At 43.9% G+C, this 23,678-nt stretch overlaps 1 protein-coding gene across 6 annotated transcripts in view; it reads left to right on the forward strand.

Moving 5' to 3' along the window:
- galr1b (galanin receptor 1b) overlaps window positions 1-23,678 on the forward strand; it is a 196,741-nt gene that overhangs the window by 169,210 nt on the left and 3,853 nt on the right. For all 6 annotated transcript variants that reach the window (XM_072518282.1, XM_072518286.1, XM_072518284.1 and 3 more), the window contains 3 exons: window positions 8,306-8,461; window positions 10,176-10,263; window positions 11,558-11,631. In XM_072518282.1, the coding sequence (XP_072374383.1) occupies window positions 8,306-8,461; window positions 10,176-10,263; window positions 11,558-11,631 (318 nt within the window). The remainder of the gene's footprint in view (window positions 1-8,305; window positions 8,462-10,175; window positions 10,264-11,557; window positions 11,632-23,678) is intronic.

Genomic DNA, 23,678 nt, shown 5'->3' on the forward strand with positions numbered 1-23,678 from the left:
TTGACATCTCGGATGCAACACGATCTTTCCTCAGAGCGCTGAAATTGCAATTTATTTACATTTTTACAATGCCTTTCAACATTGAGGCAACTGGACCCAAATTAAGCTATTGCCTAGGTGGCCCTTCGTTGCAGCTTTTACTTCTACAATAATCCCCTAAACTCGGAATTGTTTGAGCTTGCATATAATTATCTAACAGAATGAACCATTCTAATTTTGTACATATCGAACCCTCCAGGATTTAAACCAGGTTTACCAATGCCCTCATGATCTGTAATCACATTTAATATTGGTGTAAATCTCATTGATATTGTGGTCTATGTTTCATTGCATTCACGATGATCTGATAACTTTTTTGTATTCCGGTCTCAGTAGCGTGTGAGTAAATATTCTGTGAGTCAAACCCAGGAAATTATAGTTACAAGCAAAAGTAAGCTCAGAAACAAAAGAATTAACCTTACAGTACGTTGAATTAATCAGTATTGACTAATTCGTAAACTGTCACGCTAATGGCAAAATCAGTTTCTATTTGAGGCTTGTTGGGGATGTGGCAGTGGGCTTGAGGAGTATTTTTGTGTTATGATTAACTGGCAGCTAACATTGATGAGCTAAGCTTGCCACCTAATGGTACAGATACAGAATTGCAATGTTGGTTGGCTTTGGAAAAGCAGAGCAATCTTGCTGCCTGATACAGATTTCAAGCCTCACTTTTTTACTTCATAACTATAATGTTATTTAGATATCACGGATATTGGAATTGTGTGCACTTTACAGGGTAACATCGAGGCAGATTCTGGATGGGAAGCAGTGACACGGGCACTGTAGTAGCAGTGGTGGGAGGGTGAATGCTGCCACTCTGAGAGAGGGCAGCAGACTCATTATCCATGGAGCCACTGCCACTCCCCTTGGATAGCACCTGAGCAATCCTTGTGATCTGTTGGAGGACAGATTGTGCTGGTAGCCAAAGCCATGATGGTGGCAGCCTCTGCCTGGGAGCCATCTGCAAGTTCCCCTCCAAGCCACACGCCATCTTGACTTGTAGCTGTACCGCCATTCATAGATCATAGATCATAGAATTTACAGTGCAGAAGGAGGCCACTCGGCCCATCGAGTCCGCACTGGCCCCTGGAAAGAGCACCCTACCCAAGGTCAACACCTCCACACTATCCCCACAACCCAGCAACCCCACCCAACACTAAGGGCAATTTTGGACACTAAGGGCAATTTATCATGGCCAATCCACCTAACCTGCACATCTTTGGACTGTGGGAGGAAACCGGAGCACCCGGAGGAAACCCACGCACACACGGGGAGGATGTGCAGACTCCGCACAGACAGTGACCCAAGCCGGAATCGAACCTGGGACCCTGGAGCTGTGAAGCAATTGCGCTATCCACAATGCTACCATGCTTCACTGTCATTGAGCCAAATCCTGGAACTCCCTAACAGCATTCTGGGTGTTCCTACAAGAAAGTAGCTCACTGCCACCTTCTTGAGGGCAATTAGGGATGGGCAGTAGCAATGGCCACGTCGCATGAAAGAATAAATTAAAGCTTGGTACTGCAGTACTCAGACACTGGGTGGTGCTGGAATGAAATTTGAGATATTGGCCATCAGGAACTGCATTATGATTGGATTCACAAGTGTTCCGAAGGAGTTAGCCACTAACCCCATGCTGGAAAGGATAAGACCCAAGTTCTGCCCAAAGCCTTGTACCAGCTTTGTACTCCACTCCGCCATATTCCTACAGGCTTTCTGGCAGGTTTCCCAATGCAGCAAGCATTTCTGTGTGCATTGCCATTGGCATTTTTCTGTACGCTGCCCCATCAATGTCCTCAACTGAGTCATCTGTGAGCATCCTCACCATCCAGGGAGCTAACACTTACGCCACCCTTTTTGCCCTGTCCTGCTAGGAGGTTAGTCCAGGCTGTTGCTGCCCACGTTGAGGCAGTACATTTCAAAGTCAGACAACTCTTCACCAACCTGGAAAGGTCCCAACACAAAGAAGGTCATGACCACACCACTGGCAGTGCTGTCCTTGCCCTGCTTTGTGCCAGTAGATCTGCCTGCACAGCTGTCAGACTTCAGTGAGCACCTCCTTAGTGAAATGGAGACACTACACACAGACACTGTTTCTTGCTGAGATTATGTGAAGAGAATTGCTCCCTGAAGGTCCAGTGTAGATAAAGTCTCCCGCTGAGATCCCTTTGAGAGCAGGTTTTCCTACTCTGTGTTGCCTTTACTCAATCTCTCTGATGTGTGGCCGGCCAAAGAGAATGATAACTGCTGCACATGTCACTGGGAGTAAGTGGTGTGAGCAGGACCATTTGAAGTCAGAACAAAAGCCTTCACTACATACATGTTGACTTCACCAACTTTGATTAAGAATACAAACTATCAAAACAGACTCCACAACAATCGATAAAAACCTGCCAGGGGTTGATGATCCCTTTAATTTTCCTGCATGTTCGACTGTGTGAGGTTAAGAGAAAGCACTAGCTGGATTATGAGATCAAAAACTGCACCACGCCATCAGATCGATCATATGGTCTGACTGATGTCACAGTCTACCTGCTTTACATACTTCCATTCTTATTCCTGCTCAGATGCCGTTTTGTCCATTGCACTGAAAATATGGGTGCAAAGGAGCCAAATTTCATAGTCAACTAGGCCTCTGGGGATAGCTATGCTTCTATCTAGGGTATAAGTATCGTTAATTCTATGAAAACAGAAAAAAAACAATACAGTTGGGGGTGTCATGATCCCATTGATGTTGAACTGGACAGGAAGATTCCAGAATGGAACCTTGACTCAAAAGACTATAACTTGAACTTTAAAAAAATAAAACATGGAGGAACAGAGTCACAGGACTGCTAATTAGTTTTAACAACAAAGAACAAAACATTTATTAAACATGAAAATATTGGATTATGATACAATACGCCTTTACACCCTCCTTAACAATTACACACAAGTTAATCTACAATGGTCTCATTAACACAAAGTCCATTTTAAGCACACAAGGTGACTGAGGGCAAATGCACTCTCCACTCTGAAACCCAAGTGAAGGTTTATGGTTGTCTCCTTGGAATTTCCCCAAATGATTGTCACATGATAATTTTCAAACTCCACCCCTAAAAATACGCTTTAAACTTTTCTCTCATAATTATGCTTTCCCTTAGCGGTTTGCATTCAGAAATCGAGACCAGGTTTTCTAAATTACTCTTCAAGCTTCCACTCCACTTTTAACAGTGCATCCAGTCCAGTATTTTGTACCAACCCCTTTAGGATTTCTTTTGTCTTGACTGCTGAGCAAATTGCTCACAATTGCTTTAAATCTTGATCCCCAAACGGCATCACACATTTGATTTACCTTTGAAGCTGCTGTCCCATTTTAAGTCTGCTCACTGCAATTGTCTCTTTAACTCAGAACACTTTGTTTACTCTTCCGTCAATTCTTCTGAACAATACCTTGGTTCCTGTTCTCTTAGCTTCAGATGTTTTAAGAGCTCTTTTTCTCCCAATTCCCTGGTTATCTGGATTGTATCTTGTTCCCTTGGAAGCTTACATCTTTACAAATTCCTTGTCCTGTCCAGCTTCTCCTTCAAAGTTGAGATCTGTTCACTCCCCAGTGTCCTGTCTCCAACTGCCAACAAATTCAACTAAAACTTAAAAGCTTCATTTTATCCTTACAAAGGCCTCCAGTTCCAAAGTAATCCCTGCTAATTCTATTTATTCTTCACGCTGTAGCCCTTTCTAAGTGCAATAGAAACACAGTTGGAACTTAACCTACTCCCCGCAGATACAAAAACCTTTATGCAGCATGAATCTAACTAGGTTTTACCCTTCCAGGCACAGAAACATTAAACTAAACCCACTTAAAACTATATCTTTTTTCTAATGTTTGCCAATGCAAAAAGAAACCCCTTAAAACTATCTTTGTTTTCCTCACAGAAGAAAGCTTCAGATACACTTTAACACTATGACTAGCTAGACCCTCAACAACATTGCAACAGGCAATGGTTTACGAAAATATGTAAACATATTTAGGTCAATATGTTGACCTAAAATATGACAACAAATGGTTAGCAGAAGGAAGGTACGAACACGGGTTTTTTAAATTATATCCTTCAGAATCCTTACCAACAATACAGGAACAAAAATTTAAAGAAAAACTCTGCTCTATTTTACCATTAATATGCCACCTATTTACTAAATTTTATTTAGCGTGTGATCGTATTTTGCCTGTGCTTTCCTATTGCATGTACCAGGCTTCATGCATCATGCATTATCTGAAGTGAGGGAAAATGCATGTTTTAATCAACAGCCCTTGAATTTTTCTGGAAAACTCATCTAAAACACTTCTTCGAAGTAGCTACATTTCAATTCCACTTAAGGGTAGGTTGTAATTCTGTCAGGTAAAGCAAAATGAATCAATAAATCCAAAAGAAAATAAATAGTACTTTTTAAAAAAACGTTTCCAGTTCATTTTATTTTGTACACACAAAAAAGACTTTCCCATAGTACTGCCCCATGAACAGAAACTTGAATAAATAACTAGCTTCTGAATGTTGCACCGGATTATGAATCATATCCTTTTTTTGGAGTATATAGAAATGATTTATTTTGCAGCTAGTGCTGCTGGTAAATGCCCTGCCTCCCAGAACAGTGATGGACAACCTAGGCTAGTGAGTGGGCCTCATCAGCGGCCCTCCTTCATCACAGTGGGCTGCAAAATTGAAATCTGGTTTGTTAACTAATCTTGATGGCATGAATAAGATTGAACATACGCCAAATATTTCATAATGAATTATAGAAAATACTTATTCATATATTTCTAGAGCTGACGTCAATTTCAAATGGTAAAAACAAAAGAAGTATTAATGCTTTGAAAACAGAGGAGTGCACGGCTCTCACAGTCAATGTTGTGTGCAATCAGCAAGCATCTCAATCACTTCAGTCATACTGTTAGAAAAAAAACTACGCAAATGGAAATCAGTGGAATGTGGCAGCCCTGCGCTTGGGCAACGGACAACAAAATGTCAGGTGGGCCGCACTCAGAACCCAGCTGGGCCGCATGTGGCTCCCGGGCCGCGGGTTGGCCATCACTGTCCAAAACCACCCTCTGGTATTTCTAACAGACAGAAAATTGAAGGCACTTCATGTCTGAATTTCCAATGCAGGCAGACAAGTGCGATTGCTATGGGCTGCTGTGATTGCAAATACTGAAGTATTCCCCGTCTATGTCCATTTGAACTGGGTTAACAGACTGAACAGAACAATGATGGATTTTTGCACTTCCAAACTTTGTTTGGGTCTAGAGAGAGCATCTTCCGCTATCTGTTAGGAAGAACCTGCATTGATATGATACTTTACACATTCTCTGGATGTCTGAAAGCTCCTCACAGTCAATGCATTGCCGTTGAAATTCCGTCACTGTTGCTGTATAGAAGATGCAGCAACCAATTTGTGCACAGCAGAGGCCCACAAACAACATTGAGATTCATGACCAGATAGTCTATTTTTGCCTTTATGATGTGGCTATGCCCCCTAGTTCTAGACTCTACAAACAGGGATAATAGCCTCTCTGTGCCCGCCCTATCGAGCCCTCTCGGAATCTTTTTCATTTCAATGAGATCACTTCTCATTCTTCTTCTAAACTCCAAGGATTATAAGCCCAGACTACTTGATCTCGTCTGTTAGGACAGCCATCCCATCCCAGAAATCAATCCAGTAAAATTTAGTTGTACCCCGCTCTAAAGCAAGTCTATCCTTCTTTAGGTATGTGTTATAACCTACCTGCTTACCACTGGCTGGGGACTAATGGCAATCCCACAATCCTTTGGGAGTACGAGCTTCCCCAATGAAGGGGGTGGAGAAATCATTAGCAGATTCCCTGCATAAATAAAGCAGAGTACGAAGTCTCACAACACCAGGTTAAAGTCCAACAGGTTTGTTTCGATGTCGCTAGCTTTCGGAGCGCTGCTCCTTCCTCAGGTGAGGCAGGAGCAGCGCTCCGAAAGCTAGTGACATCGAAACAAACCTGTTGGACTTTAACCTGGTGTTGTAAGACTTAGTACTGTGCTCACCCCAGTCCAACGCCGGCATCTCCACATCATAAATAAAGCAGGCCAGTTTGGAACCGGCTAGAGGAGAGTGAGCAGCAAGGGAGTTGCTGCTGCTGTTGTATATGTATGTTATTGTAAATAAATGTTATTTCTTTCTATCCTTCAACTCGTGCTGGATTCTTCGTGGCCCTCACAAAGGTATGGCGACCTGAACTGGACATAGCACTCTAGGCGTGGCCTCACCAAAAGCCCTGTACAGTTGCAGCAAGATTTCTTTACTGTTGTGCTCCAACTCTCTTGCAGTAAAGGTCAAGATACCGTTACTCTCCTAATTGCTTGATGCACCTGCATGTTAACTACTTGTGTTTTGTGGCAATATCTCTCTAAATACCAGCATTTAATAATTTTTCACCATTCAAAAAAGTTCTATTTTTCCAATGTTATTGCCACCTTTTTGCCCACATACACTTTGCAGACTCTTTGCACCTTTCTCTCAGTTTACATTTCCTACCTCTGCATCATTAGCAAACTTGGATACATTTCACTTGGTCCCTTTATCTGGAAAGTTTAAAAAAGTGAAGTAAAGTGCATTTTACCTCTTGGTCTGCTGACTATGAGAATTCTTCAATGTGATTGGCTGCTGCCCCATCTTGATTACATCATCATTGCTGAATAGTTGGTAATCTGCTTGATTTGTAGCCAGTTTCAAACTGATCAGGTTAAATCGACACCACGGAAATCACTACATCTTTGTGTACATCTTTAGTCAAAATCTGCAGTGAGCACCATGACTTTGCTGTCTGTTAAACGCATACCCTTCTTTAGTATTTGCAAAATCCAGGCCTTTATCATTTGTTTGTCATTTTGCATTTGTTTGTCATTTTTTAACATAAAGATCCCCGGGAAATTTAATTCTCGACCAGGGCTGGTTTAGCTCAGTGGGCTAGATAGCTGGTTTGTGATGCAGAACAAGGCCAGCAGTGCAGGTTCAATTCCCGTACCAGCTGAGAATTCTGAATTCTGCCTCTGTGTAACCGAGCAGGCGCTGGAATGTGGCGACTAGGGGCTTTTCACAGTAACTTCATTGCAGTGTTAATGTAGGTCTACTTGTGACAATAAAGGTATTCATTTATTTATTTGTAATTATGCAACCACATTTCTGTAATGGTTATTATATCAGACCTGTTTCTCTCTGTGCCATTAACCTGTCTATGTTGTTGCAAGTGCTTTGTTCATTCAGATAAAGTGGCCTTAATTTAACATTTTCCCCTGGCTTAACCTATCACTGCTACACTATTACCATTAAACTCTCTGTTCCTTCCTGTCACAATCTGCACATCTTGACCCAAATTGCTAGACTGCTCAATAGCCTTGACATTTATCTTTAGATTTCTTAATATTCCTTCACCGGATATTCATTCATTCAACTCTGACTTGTTTAACCCACTGCCAGTTTGCACATGACTTGGGTGTCCGGCTTGGGTCACTGTCTGTGCGGAGTCTGCATGTTCTCCCCGTGTCTGTGTGAGTTTCCTCCCAACAAGTCCCGAAAGACATCCCGTTAGGCGATTTGGACATTCTGAATTCTCCCTCAGTTTACCGAACAGGCGGCGGAGTGTGGCGACTAGGGGATTTCCGCAGTAACTTCATTGCAGTGTTAATGTAAGCCTATTTGTGACACTAATAAAGATTATTATTATTATTATTATTAATCCAGAGGTTATTATCCTGAAGGTTCTTATTAACTTAGACCCCAACTTCCTTCAGCAGAACCTTAGTCCTTGTTCTACTTGTGCGTTTGGCCACAACAACTGGATCCTCCTCCTTCTCAAATTGTATTCCAGAAATTAGGAAATACCCTTAATTCTGTCATCCCTCATTATTCGTGTGTCAGTCTAGATTATGGGCACAAGTCCTGGAGTACGCTTGAACCCACAATTTTCTGACTCAAATACCTGAGTGATGCCACTGAGTTGTCTTAAGACTGGAATACAAGACAAGTGGCAAGAGCTCTTGTCACAAGAATAATTTGACGTGATCACAAGAATCGCATCAGCAATAAAACTGTTTGGACTTCTGATTTCTTTCTGCCCCCTTGCAAAATGTTGGAACAAAAAAGTCAACATTTTCCAAGAGATGGACATCAGGTATGTAATTTGTTAAAGCTCAGTTGTTTTTTGTTGTGACAAACATTAAAGAACATTTGGTAACCATAGTTGTGTTCTTCCTATAAACAGTGAGGCTTTTGAAATGAATGAATATTATAAAGAAGTTACGGCTTGCTTGGAAATAAAGAGGGACATGTTGAATGCGAAATGTCAAGAGAAATTGGAACAACAGCCTGGCGATAATGGATCTCCTGATGTCATAAAAATGGCAATCAGGTTCAACAAGTAAGGCTGCAAAACAGTTACAATTATCAGAATGTGATATTAAATTTTTTGGGTGGACGATGCAACCATTTTTTTCAGACTAGCTCATGGCTCCAATTGTCTAATAACTGAAGAAGCATACTTTTATCCGTATGGTTTAATAATCAGGTTTAAGTCAAACTTTGCCTGATAAAATCTGCTATCAGACATGAAACTATTTTGCCGACTCCAATCAGGTCATTCTAATGAAAGAACATTTTTAATCATGCATCCTGGAGTTAGTTGAATGATGGGGAATTCTATAGAAATGAGGCTTAATCTTTTGTGACTCTGTAACACTCCTCATGCTGTAATGTGATGATCAGATTGAAATTGGTAGCTGATCATTTTTTCAAAGACTAACTAAATTGTTTCTCAGAGTGTCATGATGCTTTGGAACCCTCTTCCTGAAAAGGTGGTGGAAGCAGAGTTTTGAATATTTTTAAGGCAGAGGTGGATAAATTCTTGGTAAACGAATAATCTAGCTTATCGGGGGTAGGCAGGATGCAGATCGAAGTTCACTATCAGATCAGCCATGATCCTATTAAATAGCGGAGCAAGCTTGAGGAGTTGAATGACATACTCCCGCTCCTTGTTTGTATGTCCATCGTCCCCGTCCCCCCCAAGTCAACAGGGTCTGTCCTATTATGGTTGCCCAGTGAGTAGATGAGCAATGCAAAACAGAAAGGTTCTATGGTTAAACAACACCCTCTGATCCTCCAGTTTGCCAGCTTACTGGATCTCAGCTGAGTGAGACAGCACTTGGAGTGGGGGGGGGGGAGAGAAATCACCTGGAGTTCCTAATCACCACCCCGAAACTACTGTGGCTTCAGACTTGTGCAAGAGTCTGTAAACTGAAGCAACCACTAACATGACACAAATGTAATGCTATCAGCGTCAGGCATTGGCTATTTACCAAAGTTCTATCAGTTACAGTTGAGCTATTCTTTTCCTGAATCTGAACGTAAGTGGTGCCTCAGTAAGGGAAACACAAAGCAATACAGCTTATGCCCCAGTCAAAAGGTTCAAATTTAACGAGCTGTCAAGATGCGAAGTTTACAGGAATTGCACGCACACACATCGGGGAAAGCTCTCTTCCCTATCCTGGCAGTGGAGAATCTTTTCCACAACCTGATGTACACAGAGTGGGTAGTAATGGCATTCTGTCCGACACTTCACATAAATCATAGCCGGAATACACATTGCATTGTGTCCTCCCGGAACTAAAAGTTTCAGAAATTCATTACAATATGTGCATACTGTGAAGGAAAAAGCTTGAGTGAATCTAGGACAAAACAAGTAAAGGAAAATACCAAGTGGAATGCAGGAGGAACTACTGCCAGTGGAAATTGTCCACTAACCATTTTTCCATCATTCCCCATGTTTTCCAACTGACAGCGGGAGACTTTTGGCAGATTTAAAAACCATTTAACGAGGTATGTGGCCACAATCGTTTGCCAAAGAATGTAAGCATGCTGACTTAGAAGGTGATTGCAAAACATCCATAAACCGGTGTTAGTGAGTCCACTACCAGATGCCCTTTCTTTAAACTCTGCATCAAATCTAATTCATTGACCAAAAGACTCGCTCGTCTAATAGTTTCAGCATTCTTTTTGTCAGCCATTATGAAAATAAAATAATTGTGCACTGTTCACATTCCAAGTGACTAATTTGCTGTTTGTGTTGCCTCCTCCAGGCGTGACTACCCACCTCAAATCACGCCCAAAATGACATTACTTGAGTGGTGTCGGAAACAGAAGCTTCCTCAACCAGTGTATATCACGGTAGGTTTTCGACCATTAGTTTGTCCCATGGCTTACATTTACACACAATGCAAGCAAACTTTTAACTGAACTCTCCATTGGTATGCTAAAAGAATATTGCTTAGTAAGACTCCAAAGGATCCTTGTTTGAGAGTTGGTGTTAAACTGCCCCATGTTTAAATCCAGTTAAACAGAACTGGCAAGTAAAACTCATTTTGCAGCAGACAGAAGACCAGCAACTTTGTTTTGTAAGTGAATCCTTATCATGGACACTCCTTTAAAAGAAACTGATCACATCTTCTCCAAAACTGAAAAAGGCTACGTGACTGACTTTTCTGCAATCAGGGACATTCGGAACGTGGACAGCAACAATGCATCATTTGGGAATATTATTCAGTGAGATACATCAAATAAATCTCTCTTTTTGTAGCGGGGCAACACTTGAGTTATAGAAACACACACTTTAAACTGGGGAGTCAACAATTTTCTCTCCTCCATCTTGACCCCCTTTTTATCCCATCTTTTTGTCCCAACACGTGCCGCCCCCCCCCCCCCCCCCTTCCCCAGGGCTATTTGTCACTTGTTCCTTAGTTTTGCTAAGCGCTGCCCTTCGTTGTGCTATTAACACATTCTGCCATTTTACCTGTATGCTACTATCAACACCTTCTTTAGTCTATAACACTATAATTAACATCCCTTTGTTTTGTGCCCATAACACCTTTGTCAAATATCCCCCCCCCCCCCCCCCCGTTCCCACCCACCGTTGACCTTATACTCTTTTAACAATATAAAACCCATCATGTTTCTGCCTGTCTTTAGCTCTGAAAGAAGAGCCATACAGACTGGAAACTTTATCTCTGTGCCTTGCTCCACGGATGCTGCCCAGTCTGCTGAGTCTTGCCAGCATTTTCTGTTGTTATTTCAGATGACCAGCATCCGTTACATTAAACTGGGGAATTCCTTCAAGGAATTGCACCGGGGGTACTGGGTAGACTCTGCCTTTCTAAAAAAGAAATTTGGACGTAACTGAGACAATTGATTGAAGTGGTTGACTAAGATGCCTAACTGTGCTAGATGCAAGGAACTTTAAATGGTTTATTTAACTGGACCAAAAGCAAAGTGCTGCGGATGCTGGAAAACTGAAAGAAAGATAGAAAATGGGTGTTTCCAGCAGTTTGTTTTTGTCTTTTTAAATGGATGTTTTGTTCTTTATGAGACGCGAAGGCCTTCAGAAAGACTATTTAACTGGATCTTCTGTACTGGGTCCAAACATCTTCAGACAGATCATTTAACTGGATGCTTTGTTCTGTACTAGGTACAAAGGCCTTCAGACAGATTATTTAATTCAGTCGTGACAGTAGCAGACAGAAACTACAGCTCCTCCTGTTGGTAAGTGATGTGGAGGTTGATTTTCTGCCACCCCTGGTTCCAAATGTCCCAGTTGATTTTATAACTTGACGGGAATATTCTAGAATGGAGCCCTGGCTCGCAAGACCATTTACTTTCTTTTGATAAAGCATGGAGGAACAGAGTCACAGGACTGCTAATTTGTTTTAACAACAAGAAAAATATATTTATTAAACATGAAAAGTTGGATTATTGTACAAAACTCCTTTCCTCCCCCCTTAGTTTAACAAATACACACAGTTTTAGATTAACATGGATTCCAAAGTATATCTGCAGCTACAATGGTCTCATTAACACAAAAAGTCCCTTTTAAGCACACAAAATAAATGTGGTCAAATACACGCACTCCGCTCTGAACCCAAGTTAGTGTCTGTGGTTTTCTCCTCATAATCCCCCAGATGGTGATCACATGAGAGTTTCCAACTCCACTCACAAAAACAAGCTTTAAAATCTTCTCTCATAAAAATGCTTTCCCTTTGTGATTTGCATTGTGAAATCCAGACCAGGATTTCCAAATGACACTTAAACAAAACTTCCACTCCACATTTAACATGGATCCAGTCCAGGATTTTATACCAACCCCTTTAGGATTTCTTGGTCTTAACTGCTTTTACACAAGCTCTTGCGATCCAGCCACCAATATTCATAGTTATTTCAACTCGTGTTCCAAGGGCTGGAGTGAAATTTCACAAACCTGAAAATCACTTCAGATATCTTTCTGGTGCCTCAGCCTTCTTCTCCGCTCTGTCTGTCTTTACTGAACAGTGTTCTGTTCTAGTACCTCAAACTTCTTGGAAACCTCCCTTAATTTCTCTAGTTTCCTAAACTCGCTGCTCTTCAGGTCTCTGCACTTGCTTTCTTAACCATTACTCCATGGTATGGTTTTCTTCTAGCAAAGCTGAGAGAAATGTTCCCTATAGCCTTCTAAACTAACTGCTTCTAGCAGAGCTGTGAGAGCTGCCTTCCGTCTCACTACCAACTGAAATCAAATTAGCTAAACTAAAACTTAAAAGCTTCTCTACCTTACAAGGCCACAGTTGCAAAGCAACCACTGCTAGTTTATTTATTCTTCACACCGTAGCTCTCTCTAAGCACAGTAGAAACACAGTTGGAACTTACACGTACAAACAGCTATGTCTAGCATGAATCTAACTATAGATTTTACCCGTCCAGCACAGAAACATTAATTGAGCCCACTTAAAACTATACCTTATTTCTAATGTTCACCAATACAAATACAAATCCCTTAAAACAACCTTTGTTTTCCTAACACTTTGTTTAGGCACTGAATGGAAGCTAAATGTAACCTAGACTAAACACAGCACCCTACGAATATATAAATTTGTGTTTACTTAATAATTAAATGTTAACAAAGCACTTTACGAGAAACAACACTTTACAGACTATTGAACCAGTAAAGAAAAGTGAGCTAAAGTTAGCTAGTTTTGAAATAACAGTTGAAGAGAGAATGTTTACTTTGTCTTTGAAGAGCTTCAGTTGCGCATTATTATGATGTACTGAGAATGTAGCGTGTGAAACAGCAACATTTGTAAAAGCTACTTGAAATATTAGATGTAGAAAATGGTTCAGATCCTTGTTGAATGAGGTAGACTAGATGTGACCTGCTGAGTTCCACACAGACCAATAGGTTCTCAATGACTATCTATCATCTTTCTGAAGTAATGTTCAGATCAGCAAATTCTCATTGCTGCAAGCCGCTCATGATGCTGCACTTACTTTAGATACTTTGCTGATGTCTTTGCAAACATGCAGCAACCCCTTTGATGGTTTCCGGTTCTTAATGGGCAGGTTTCCGTGCCCAGAAGAAATGATTGGCATTAAGCTGTTTAATGGGTATGTGAGATCTCACTTGCATTAAATGCAATTTCTGCTGTTTGTTGCCTGCATTGAGTAATAAATATAACCTCATTTGATAGAATAAATGGATCACTTTTGGTCGCTAACCTTGTTTGGCCTATCTCAGTCAAGTAAAATTATATTGTCTTTGAAGTAAAGGAATGAAGTCCTTCCTGTTTCAGGCATGTTGACAATAAGTAAGCATGTCAGGTAATTTGGCCCTACTCTACCAGTTCTTCCCTTTTCCCATCCTCCGCCAACCATTTTGTGGCAACTCCAAGTAAGACTGTCATTTAGTTCTTAAGTAGGACAGTTATGCGCGATTGGGCTAAGCCTGCGAGAACTGGATTAAGGTTGTCCAAAAAGCAGCAAAGGCTATGGGCCCTGGCTGCAGTCTGAAGACTTGTGCTCCGGAACTAGCTGCAACTCTAGCCAAGCTGATCTGTTACAGCTTCAACTCTGGCATGTACCTAACAATGTAAAATTGTTCAAACATGTCGTGTCCATAGGGAGCTCCAGGACAAATCAAATCCAGCCAATTATCATCCCATCAGCCCGTTCTCCATCATCAGCAAAATGATAAGAGATGTGACCAACAGTGCTATCAAGCTGCACTTAATCCTAAACTCAGTTTAGGTATCACCAGAATCACTTGGGTCCTGCCAACATTGAGCCAAACATGGTCTGCAGCACCAAACATGAAACAAAGAGCTAAATTCCTTTGATAAGGTGAGAGTGGTTGCCCTTGACATCAAGGCTGTATTTGACAGAGTGGCATTAAAGAACTGGAGCAAAATTTAAGTCAGTGGGAATCAGAGAAAACTTGCCACTGGATGGAGTCATACCTGGCACAAAGGAAGGTGGTTGTGGCTGTTGGAGGTCAATCATCTCAGCTCCAGGACATCACTGCAGGAGTTCCTCAGGATAGTGTCCTCAGCCCAACCATCTTCAGAATTTCCATCAATGACCTTCATTCCATCATAAGGTCAGAAGTGAGGATGTTCACTGATAATTGCACAATGTTCAGTACCATTTCCAGCTCCTCAGACTTTGAAGCAGTCCATGCCCATGGGCAGCAAGACCTGGGCAACATCCAGGCTTAGACGGATAAGTGGAAAGTAATGTTTGAGTACCACTGATGTCCCACAGATGACCATCTCCAATGAAAGAGAATAAACCATGCCCCTTTGACATTCAACAGCATTAACATCATTGGATTACCCACCATAACCTCCTGGGGATCAACATTGATCAGAACCTTTACTGGAGCAGCCATGTAACTGCACTGGCGACAAGAGAAAGTCAGAAGGTGGGAATCCTGCAGCAGTGACTCATTCCTGACTCCTCAAAATCTACCATCTACAAGGGTCAGGAGTCTGATGGAATACTCCCCACTTGCCTGGATGAGTGCAGCTCCAATAACACTTAAGAAGCTCAACACCATCCAAGAGAAAGCAGCCCGTTTGCTTGTCATCCCATCCATCAACATAAACATTCACTCCCTCCACCAATAATGCACAGTGGCAGCACTCTACCATCTACAAGATGAACTGCACCAAGTCAACAAGGCCCCTTCAACAGCAGCTTCCAAACCCACAACCTCTGCCACCTAGAAGGACAAGGGCAGCAGACACTTTGAAACACCACCACCTGCAGGTTCCCTTCCTAGACATTCATGATTCTGATTTGAAACCATGGGTGGGATTCTCCGACCCTCCCGCTGGGTCGGAGAATCGCCGGGGGGCAGCGTGAATCCCGCCCCCGCCGGCCACCGAATTGTCAGGCACCAAAAATTTGACGGGGGCAGGAATCACGCCGTGCCGGTCGGCGGGCCCCCCCCCCGGCGATTCTCCGGCTCGCGATGGGCCGAAGTCCCGCTGCTGTCATGCCTGTCCTGCCGACGTGAATCAAACCACCTCCCTTCCCGGCGGAACTGGCAGTGCAGGCGGGCTCCGGGGTCCGGGAGGGGGCGCGGGGCGATCTGGCCCTGGGGAGTGCCCCCATGGTGGCCTGGCCTGCGATCGGGGCTCACCGATCCGCGGGCGGGCCTGTGCCGATCTTTTCCTTCCGCCTCGGCCACAGCCGCCGCCATGGCCGATGCGGAAGTGACCCCCCCCCCGCGCATGCACGGGGATGACGTCAGCAGCCGCTGATGCTCCTGCGCATGCGCGACTTCCGCCTGCCGGCGCAGTCCCTTTGGCGCCCCGACTGGCGTGGCGCCAAAGGCCTTTCCCACTCCGGCACGGACCTAGCCCCTCAAGGTGAGGGCTTGGACCCTAAAAGTGGGGAGAAATCCGCGCCTTTGGGGCGGCCCGACGCCAGAGTGGTTCACCCCACTCCATCCTGCCAGGACCCCCCCGCCCCGCCGGGTAGGGGAGAATCCCAGCCCAGATCTCCATTCCTTCACTGTTACTTTGTCAAAATCCTGGAATTTCCTTACTACACTGTGGGTATGGATTGCAGTGGTTCAAGTAAGCCATTCATCACTATCTTCTCGAGGACAATTAAGGATGTGCAACAAATGCTGACCTCGTTAGCAATGCCCTTCCCATGAAAGAATAATAAACCTCACTTCATATCGGACTCTTAACTGCCAGCAGATGGAGCCTTTCATTTCATTTGTGTGAGCTATATTTAAACAGAATCAAGGATGACAGACTAACAAAGAACCTAATGCATTATCGAGTTACCCCAGGCAAGTGAATTCTGAGTCGATGTCTTACTTTTCTTCTGGTGAAACAAAAGCTGTTACCACAGGTCTGCTTGGCAACATGGTCGAGAATGGCAGATGAACTTTTCATTTTCCACCTGTCCAAATACCTTCTCTGTAACTTGGGGCAGTCGCTGAAAGTAAGTTTAGCAGGCAGTGAAGAAGAGCAAAACAGAAGAGTTGTTGGAAATAGTTTTTTGTTGAACTGGAGGCCAATGTACAGGGCTTTGGGCGTCTGTGTTTGGACCCTGCTTTTCTTATTACAGATTGCGTGGGGCGGCACGTTGGCACAGTGTTTAGCACTGCTGCATCGCAGCGCCAAGGACCCGGGTTTAATTCTGACCTTGGCAGACTGTCTGTGTGGAATTTCCACGTTCTCCCAGTGTCTGTACGGGTTTCCTCCGGGAGCTCCGGTTTCCCCCCACAGCCCAAAGATGTGCAGGTTAGGTGAATTGGCTGTGCTAGTATTGCCCAAAACTTAGGTGGGGTTATGGGGATTGGAGCGGGTGATTGGGCCTAGGTAGGATGCTCTATCGGGTAAGGAGCTGGTGCAGACTTGATGGGCCGAATGGCCTCCTCCTGCACTGTAGGAATTCTATAGGTGGCCTTCTACAGGTGGCCCCTGCACCCATAACCTGTTCAGTTGTAGGTCTGTGATCTTAAATGATTGGAATTGTTGAACTCGGAGTTTGGTCGTACAGATTAGAATTGGTTTGGAGTGGTCATTGGAATGATGGTTTGGGACATGTGTACAACAGCATGGAGTGGCTGAGTTTAGGCTTCCCACTTTTAGTTTCATCACTGTCAGGAAGGCAGGAGCACCCCCTTCTCTCTCCCCAAGGATTCAGTAGGTTGTCATTGTGTAGCCTGGCTGGTAAATCAGAGGTTCCCTGTATGGGGACATGGACTCTGATCTGTTTTAAGTTGGAGATGCTGCAGTTGGCATTGTTGCTCTTGAGGAGAACATTGATCAACATTGGGAAGCTGGTACGTGTGCCCATCCTGCTGCCCCATGCAAGGTCAGCCACGCGGGCAGCCACTCAATATCAAGGCCCGGGCATTAGTAATATCCACTCAGTAAAGGTACCAAATGGCATCTGGCACCCACATCTCGATGCCTTTTGGGAATTAAAAACTGGCGGGAAAGGAAAGATGAGCTGGCCAGAGGCCAAGGGTGTACCCACAGAAATATTGGTGACCAAATCACTTCTGGCCAACTGTCACACATGCCCTGCCAATCGTTCAGAGCAGCACTAACTTTAATGTTGGAGCAGATTGTTAGCCTTGGCTCTAATGTTGCGTAGACCAATGGGGAAGGGAAGAAAATAGCTTTAAAAAGAACATTATCTACACACAACCGAAGCAAGCAAGTAATAGTTCATCTCTTGTGTTGGTAGCCTGTCTGAAAATGTTGGATTAATTACTTAAATTGCTAAATATTCTAAGAAATATTTAGCCTTCTCAAATCTCTAAACCCCCCCACCCTCCTTCTCCCTTCCAGAATTTATGCGATTGCTTTGAAAGCAAATCCCAGAAACTTCTGCTTTCCAGCAGTTAGATGTCATTCGAATTGAACACTGAAATATTGGAAAGCCTTTGGCCTGATATTTTGCGAAAGCATCTCCTGATGCTGAACAGTAGGGGGCTGTCACTCCTACCATGTTGGATAATAAATCTTGTCTCAAACATCAGAGCACGGGAATTCTGTCTCGAAAGCCACTGAATCAGATGTTGAGTAGGTTAAAGATGTAAAAGCCAGAGAACAGGCTGTCCTAATATGTGCAGTCAAAGGTTTCACTGTTTACCCTCAGGGATGTATTTATTAACTGTTGTGAAATAGATACCATTAACACAAATGAATAAAAAGGTTGGAATAAAAATTGGCTACCACATCGTTCAGGTGCGGGGGGAACCGGCCCATGCCGGTTCTGTTGGTACTGCCATCTAATTACTATGACTGTAGCATAGTGCCAAGCGTCTGCCAGCTGCCTCTGTGCTCAGCAGGGGGCCGAGCAGTATTGTAGCACGTGGCGCAATCTGCCTTCTGCTCTTAAAGGGCTATCTGTCCCTCTTAAAGGGAAGCTGCACTGAATAATAATGCTGCAATTTGAAACATAGAAGAATGGTACACTAGGGCTGAGAGAGGGCTCCAGGGAGATAAATATGGCACTGGAGGCCTCAGTGATGGAGGTGGGCAAAAGGAGAGACCCAATAATTCTGCGGGAAGCCCTTGGGGAGCACCCTCTGAATAGAATAGGAACAATTGGCCAGGAAGAGTTGGACCTGAGGGCCTGACAGCAGTGACACAAGAAGCCTAATGCCATCACGTGGGTGGTCAAGGTCACTGAATGCGACTTCACCTAATATCTCCTATCCACTGTATGATCAACCTCGCACTCTGCTCAGTGCATCATGTTATTAACACCCCCTGGCTTTCAGTACTCCTCACATCCTGGTGCTCTCCCTCAAACGCTCAATGCTGCCAGCCTCATGCCCACCACATGCTGCCTCCACACACTTCAGTTATTCAGCAATGGCAGCCAAACACAGTGCCATGTAAACACTGCCACTCTGCCCTCTCAGTTGTAGGACAAGTTGGCACACATTCTAAGGAAGCAGAGCTGGAGGCGGCAGGTGGGGGCGCGGGGGGGGGGGGGGTACGCAGAGGCAAAGACACTTCCATCCTCTGAGCCGATGGAGGTGTCGGTTCTCTGTATCTTACAGCCAGCTGCAACAGAATGTGTGGCATCCACGTCACTGAGAACGTTGAGGGTGATGGCATGTTCCTGTTCTGTGTCACTTCTCAATTGCCAGCTCGCCCCATTTTGCCCTCTGGCATGGTGAGCTAGCTGCTAATGGTGGACATATTGCTTTCCACCTCAACCCCTTTCTCCACACCAACCTTCTGAAATGCTGTTTTCAGACACTCGAGAACTGCTGCCTGGCCAGCCACACGAACTGTAAGAGAAAGAGAGAGAGCACAACAGTACAGCACTGATAAAGAGGCCTCGTCACTTGATCTGACACTCGGAGCCTCCAAGTCAGATACTGACACTGCAAATATCACGGAAGGCAGCGTTGGGTTGGGATCGGCATGTAGTGAGTCATTGGGCATGAGTGCGTTTCAGCCAGGCCAGCAAGGATGATTGATTTGCCAGTTCACCGGAGGGCAAGGTCACAGGCACAGTACTCAGATGAGGACTTGGATGAGGTGGCATACAGAAGAACGCTGATGGGCTTGTATTTTGCCTTTCTGGCAGCATTGGCTGCAGCCTGCTGCACCTGTGGAGGAGCATGGAGGATTCCAGCTCCAACTTGGCAGAAGTTTGCCTCTCCACAGTCGCTGCTCCAGGGTCCTGCTGTGTTGCAGACATAGAGTCACTGCAGCTGCTGCCCCCATACGGTTTGCCACCTTTGTGTGGACAGGCCACCAAATCCTCTACCCCTCCCAGTGAGAATGCAGCAACAACCCCTGCCAAATCCAACTCACTCCAACAAATCCAAAAACACTCCACCCTACTTCTAGGCACTTTGTAACAGCTGAGGATATTCACAATCAATTAATCTGCATGCTGGGTGCCTGGCCCTTTAAGTAGCACTGGTGCTGGGCCTGTCTTGCAGTTCAGCTGCTAATCTTGCTGTGTAGAGTGACATGCACATTTATTCAGTCAGCCTGCTTGGTCCATATTCGGGCGTCGGGCAGCCAGTAGGGCTGAGTGATGCCAGGATAGCATGCAGGGAACTCCCGCCCTTCGCAAGTAGACATACCACGTCAGAAACAGCCAGTTGTGCAGCTTGTCCAAGCAAAAGGGCACTACGTTTCCATGGCATCATCTCCAGCAATGCTACAGAAACTGAATTCACCCCCTTTATGTTTATATAAAGAGTATTTCTAGTTTTATTTTAAAAATGCATGAAGCACAAGATTAATGATAAATTTGGACAAAACATTGGCTGGATCACCTACATAGAATCAGAGAATGGTTACAGCACAGAAAGAGGCATTCGGCCCATCATTTCCATGCAGGCTCTCTGCGAGATCAGCTCACCTAGTCCCACTCCCTTGCCTTTTCCTCAAAGCCTGAGAAATCTCTTCAGGTAATGATCCTGTTCTCTTTTTGATGCATTGTTTGCTGATGTGGGAACCACGTAACAGAAAGGACAACAACATATTGTGTCTATTTAGTGGCTTTAAACATAGAAAAAAGTATAACATATACTTCACAGGGGAGAATGATAATTGATCTCAATTAGGAGGAACGATTGAAGGTTTGAATAAAAAGGTGGGAATTAAGGAAAGCCTGAAAAGAAAAGAGGTAATTGAGGAAGCAGGTGGGTTTTCGGAGGCTGTTCCAGAGTGTAATGCCGAGACATTTGAGGACGTGGCCACTAATCTTGGGGGTGAATCACAAGAGGCCCGAGTTGGAAAAATGAAGAGCTTGAGGGGCAGGGATTGTACTGCTAGAGAAGGTAATAGAGATGGAGGAGTGTGGAGTTCATGAGGGGAATTAATCAAGGATGAAAATTACAGATTTGAGACATTTGGGGACTGGAAGCCAATGTGAGTTAATGAGCACAGTGCTGATGGGTATAAGGGGGACTGATATTTTAAAGGGGGAAGTAGGTATCTGTGGATGGGGGCTATGTGATTTTGCAGACAATTGGAATATCAAGATCTGGTTTAGCCTGAAGCAGTTTAAACAGAAGGACGGAGTAGACGGCTGGAATATGAAGTTTGTGGCAATGGCTTCGGTCTTCCCAAAGTTCAGCTGGAAAACAGTGGGCCTCATCCAAAACTGGATGAGGAACAAGCAGCACAGAGGCAGTGTCATGAGCTGGTGGAGGGATGAAGCTGGGTGAATATGCAGAAAATGCACATTATACTCCCAGGGGCAACATAGAGTTAGGAAGAGAAGGAAACCAAAGACTGGCCTTGCCAGTGACCCTCGCATCCCAAGGGTGGTTAGTATAGAACATTTGGCATTCATAAACTCCCACAGCCTATTCAACAAGGGCTGGGCCACCCACCCCTACCTGACATGAGTAACTCCAGAAGTCAATCCTGAATGGCGAGACAAAGCTCCAATCTCTAGTTGCTGAGCCTGTCTGAACTGTGATTCAAATCCTGTGCTTCTATCTCAAAGGCCAGAATACTAGCAATCTCCAGCCAACAGCTGTTGGATCAAATGGCCTCTCCCTGTGCTGTAAGATCTATGATTCCTTAGCTATTTATTTCTGCGCTTAATCGTCAAATTAAATCATAGCATTTGAACCCAATCTGGTGCGTCTTACATCACGTAACAGCTCTGACAGAAAATTGTCCAGTTGATGTGTCACCATGTAGTGCCATAGAGCAACACAGCATAGGTTTACCCCATGGTGCCACACAGCTGACTGCTTCCTGGGCTTTTCAATGAGGGATAAACTCCGATGCTTCCCCACAGGGTGGAATGATGCAATTGACACCACGCAGCAACAGTCAGGTGCAGAACAGCAGTGGCCAAAGGACCTGGCTGCTCACCCATCTCGCTCGCCATCTGAGGAGTGTAATGTTTCAAGGGACTGAACCAAGGCATTGGTCTGGGAACGGAAGGCAATGCATGTTTTAAAAAGAGTAAACTGGTCGTTCTCCCGCTGGGTCAGCAGGTGAGATTTTATTTGATCCTGACTGTCCAGCCAGTTCATCTACTTAAAATTCATTCATGGGATGGTGGGCGTCACTGGCTGGGCAATGTTTATTGCCCATCCCTAATTGCCCTTGAACTGAGATGAGTGACTGGACTTTCGCTAATATTGGTATGCTTTCTCAGACTCTCTTGCCTGGTACAATGTACAAGGGTAAAGTGTGACCTATAGTTGGTAGCAGCAAGTGCCTGAACACCAAGCAAATGATTAACATATTTCTTTGAAAGAAACCGCAAAACAAAAATCCCATTGTCCTCCTGAGTTCTGACTTGTCATGCACTCTGTTCGTGACCTGACATTTCCAGGTGTTAAATTGATTATTGAAAGCCTAGCATGATTCCTCTTCACTCGTATATTTCTATTAATTAATTAATTGCTGAAGAGCTGTTCTGCTTTGAGAAATTAGGACCTGAATAAATTACTTTGCCCTTCATGATTTGAGTCACAAATGTCTGTAATGTGTCTGAGTGAGAGTTTTTTTTTTATTGGGTCCATATGCTCAAATGATAACTGGTCACAGACAGCACATCTGTGGAAAGCATTCCTTATTTCTTTCATTGCTGTGGCACTTATGCTGCAGCATTTATGCAGCTGGATTGAAATAACATTTAGTTAGGATCACTTTTCATTCAAAATCAAGTTTTTGTTCGAGTCATTGCATTATACGTTAGTATCCAAATCAAAATGTACTTGTATAAACACTGGCCTTGTCAGGTAATTAGGATAAAACAACCTTTCTAATAATTGAATTGAATTTTTTGATAAACTAACAGAGAAGATTCATAAAGGGGTAGTGCATTCTAAGAAAGCATTTGACAAAATGTCACATAAAAGCCTGTGTAACAAAATTGAGGCTCAGGGAATAGGAGGGTTGGTGTCAGCTTGGATAAAACATTGGCTTAAGGACAAAGTAAAGCAAGTCATGGTTGATGGTTGTTTTTCAGACTGGAGGATGGTAGACAGTGGTGTCTTCAATAGTCAGTACAGTGACCACATCTTTTTCGATATATGTAAATGACTTGGATATTGGAATACAGAGTAAAATTTTAAAAGTTGCGATGATACCAAACTAGGAAGTGTGGCAAACAGTGAGGATAGTACCATGCATCGTGTTGTGTAACACTGTGCTAAATGGGGTAGATTTTGAACAGATAAAACAACTCAAGACTGGGCATTAACCACCGAGCTACAGCACAGGTATGCTTGTGTGTCAAACAGCATAAGCAGCATGTAATAGACAAAGCTAAGCGATTCCACAACCAATGGATCAGATCTAAGTTCTAATTCCTGCCACATCCAGCCGTGAATGGTGGTGGACAATTAAACAACTCGCTGGAGGAGGAGGCTTCACAAAATTGTCCTCAATGATTGAGGAGGCCAGCACATATGTGCAAAAGATGAGGCTGAAACATCAGTCTGAATCTTCAGTCAGAAGTGCAGAGTGGATGATCTGTCTCGGTCTTCCCTGGAGGTCCCCAGCATCTCAGATGCCAGTCTTCAGCCAATTCAATTCACTCCACATGATATCAAGAAATGGCTGAAGACACTGGATACTGCAACGGCTAAGCGCCCTGACAATATTCCAGCAATCATACAGAAGACTTGTGCTCCAGAACTTGCCACACCCCTAGCCAAGCTGTTCCAGTGCAGCTATAACACTGGCATCTACCCAACAATGCGGAAAATTGCCCAGGTGTATCCTGTACACAAGAAACAGGAGAAATCCAACCCAACCAATTATGGTCTATGAGTCTACTCTTGATCATCAGGTGGCACT

Source organism: Scyliorhinus torazame, chromosome 10 (assembly GCF_047496885.1).
Source record: "Scyliorhinus torazame isolate Kashiwa2021f chromosome 10, sScyTor2.1, whole genome shotgun sequence".
Taxonomy (NCBI): Eukaryota; Metazoa; Chordata; class Chondrichthyes; order Carcharhiniformes; family Scyliorhinidae; genus Scyliorhinus; species Scyliorhinus torazame.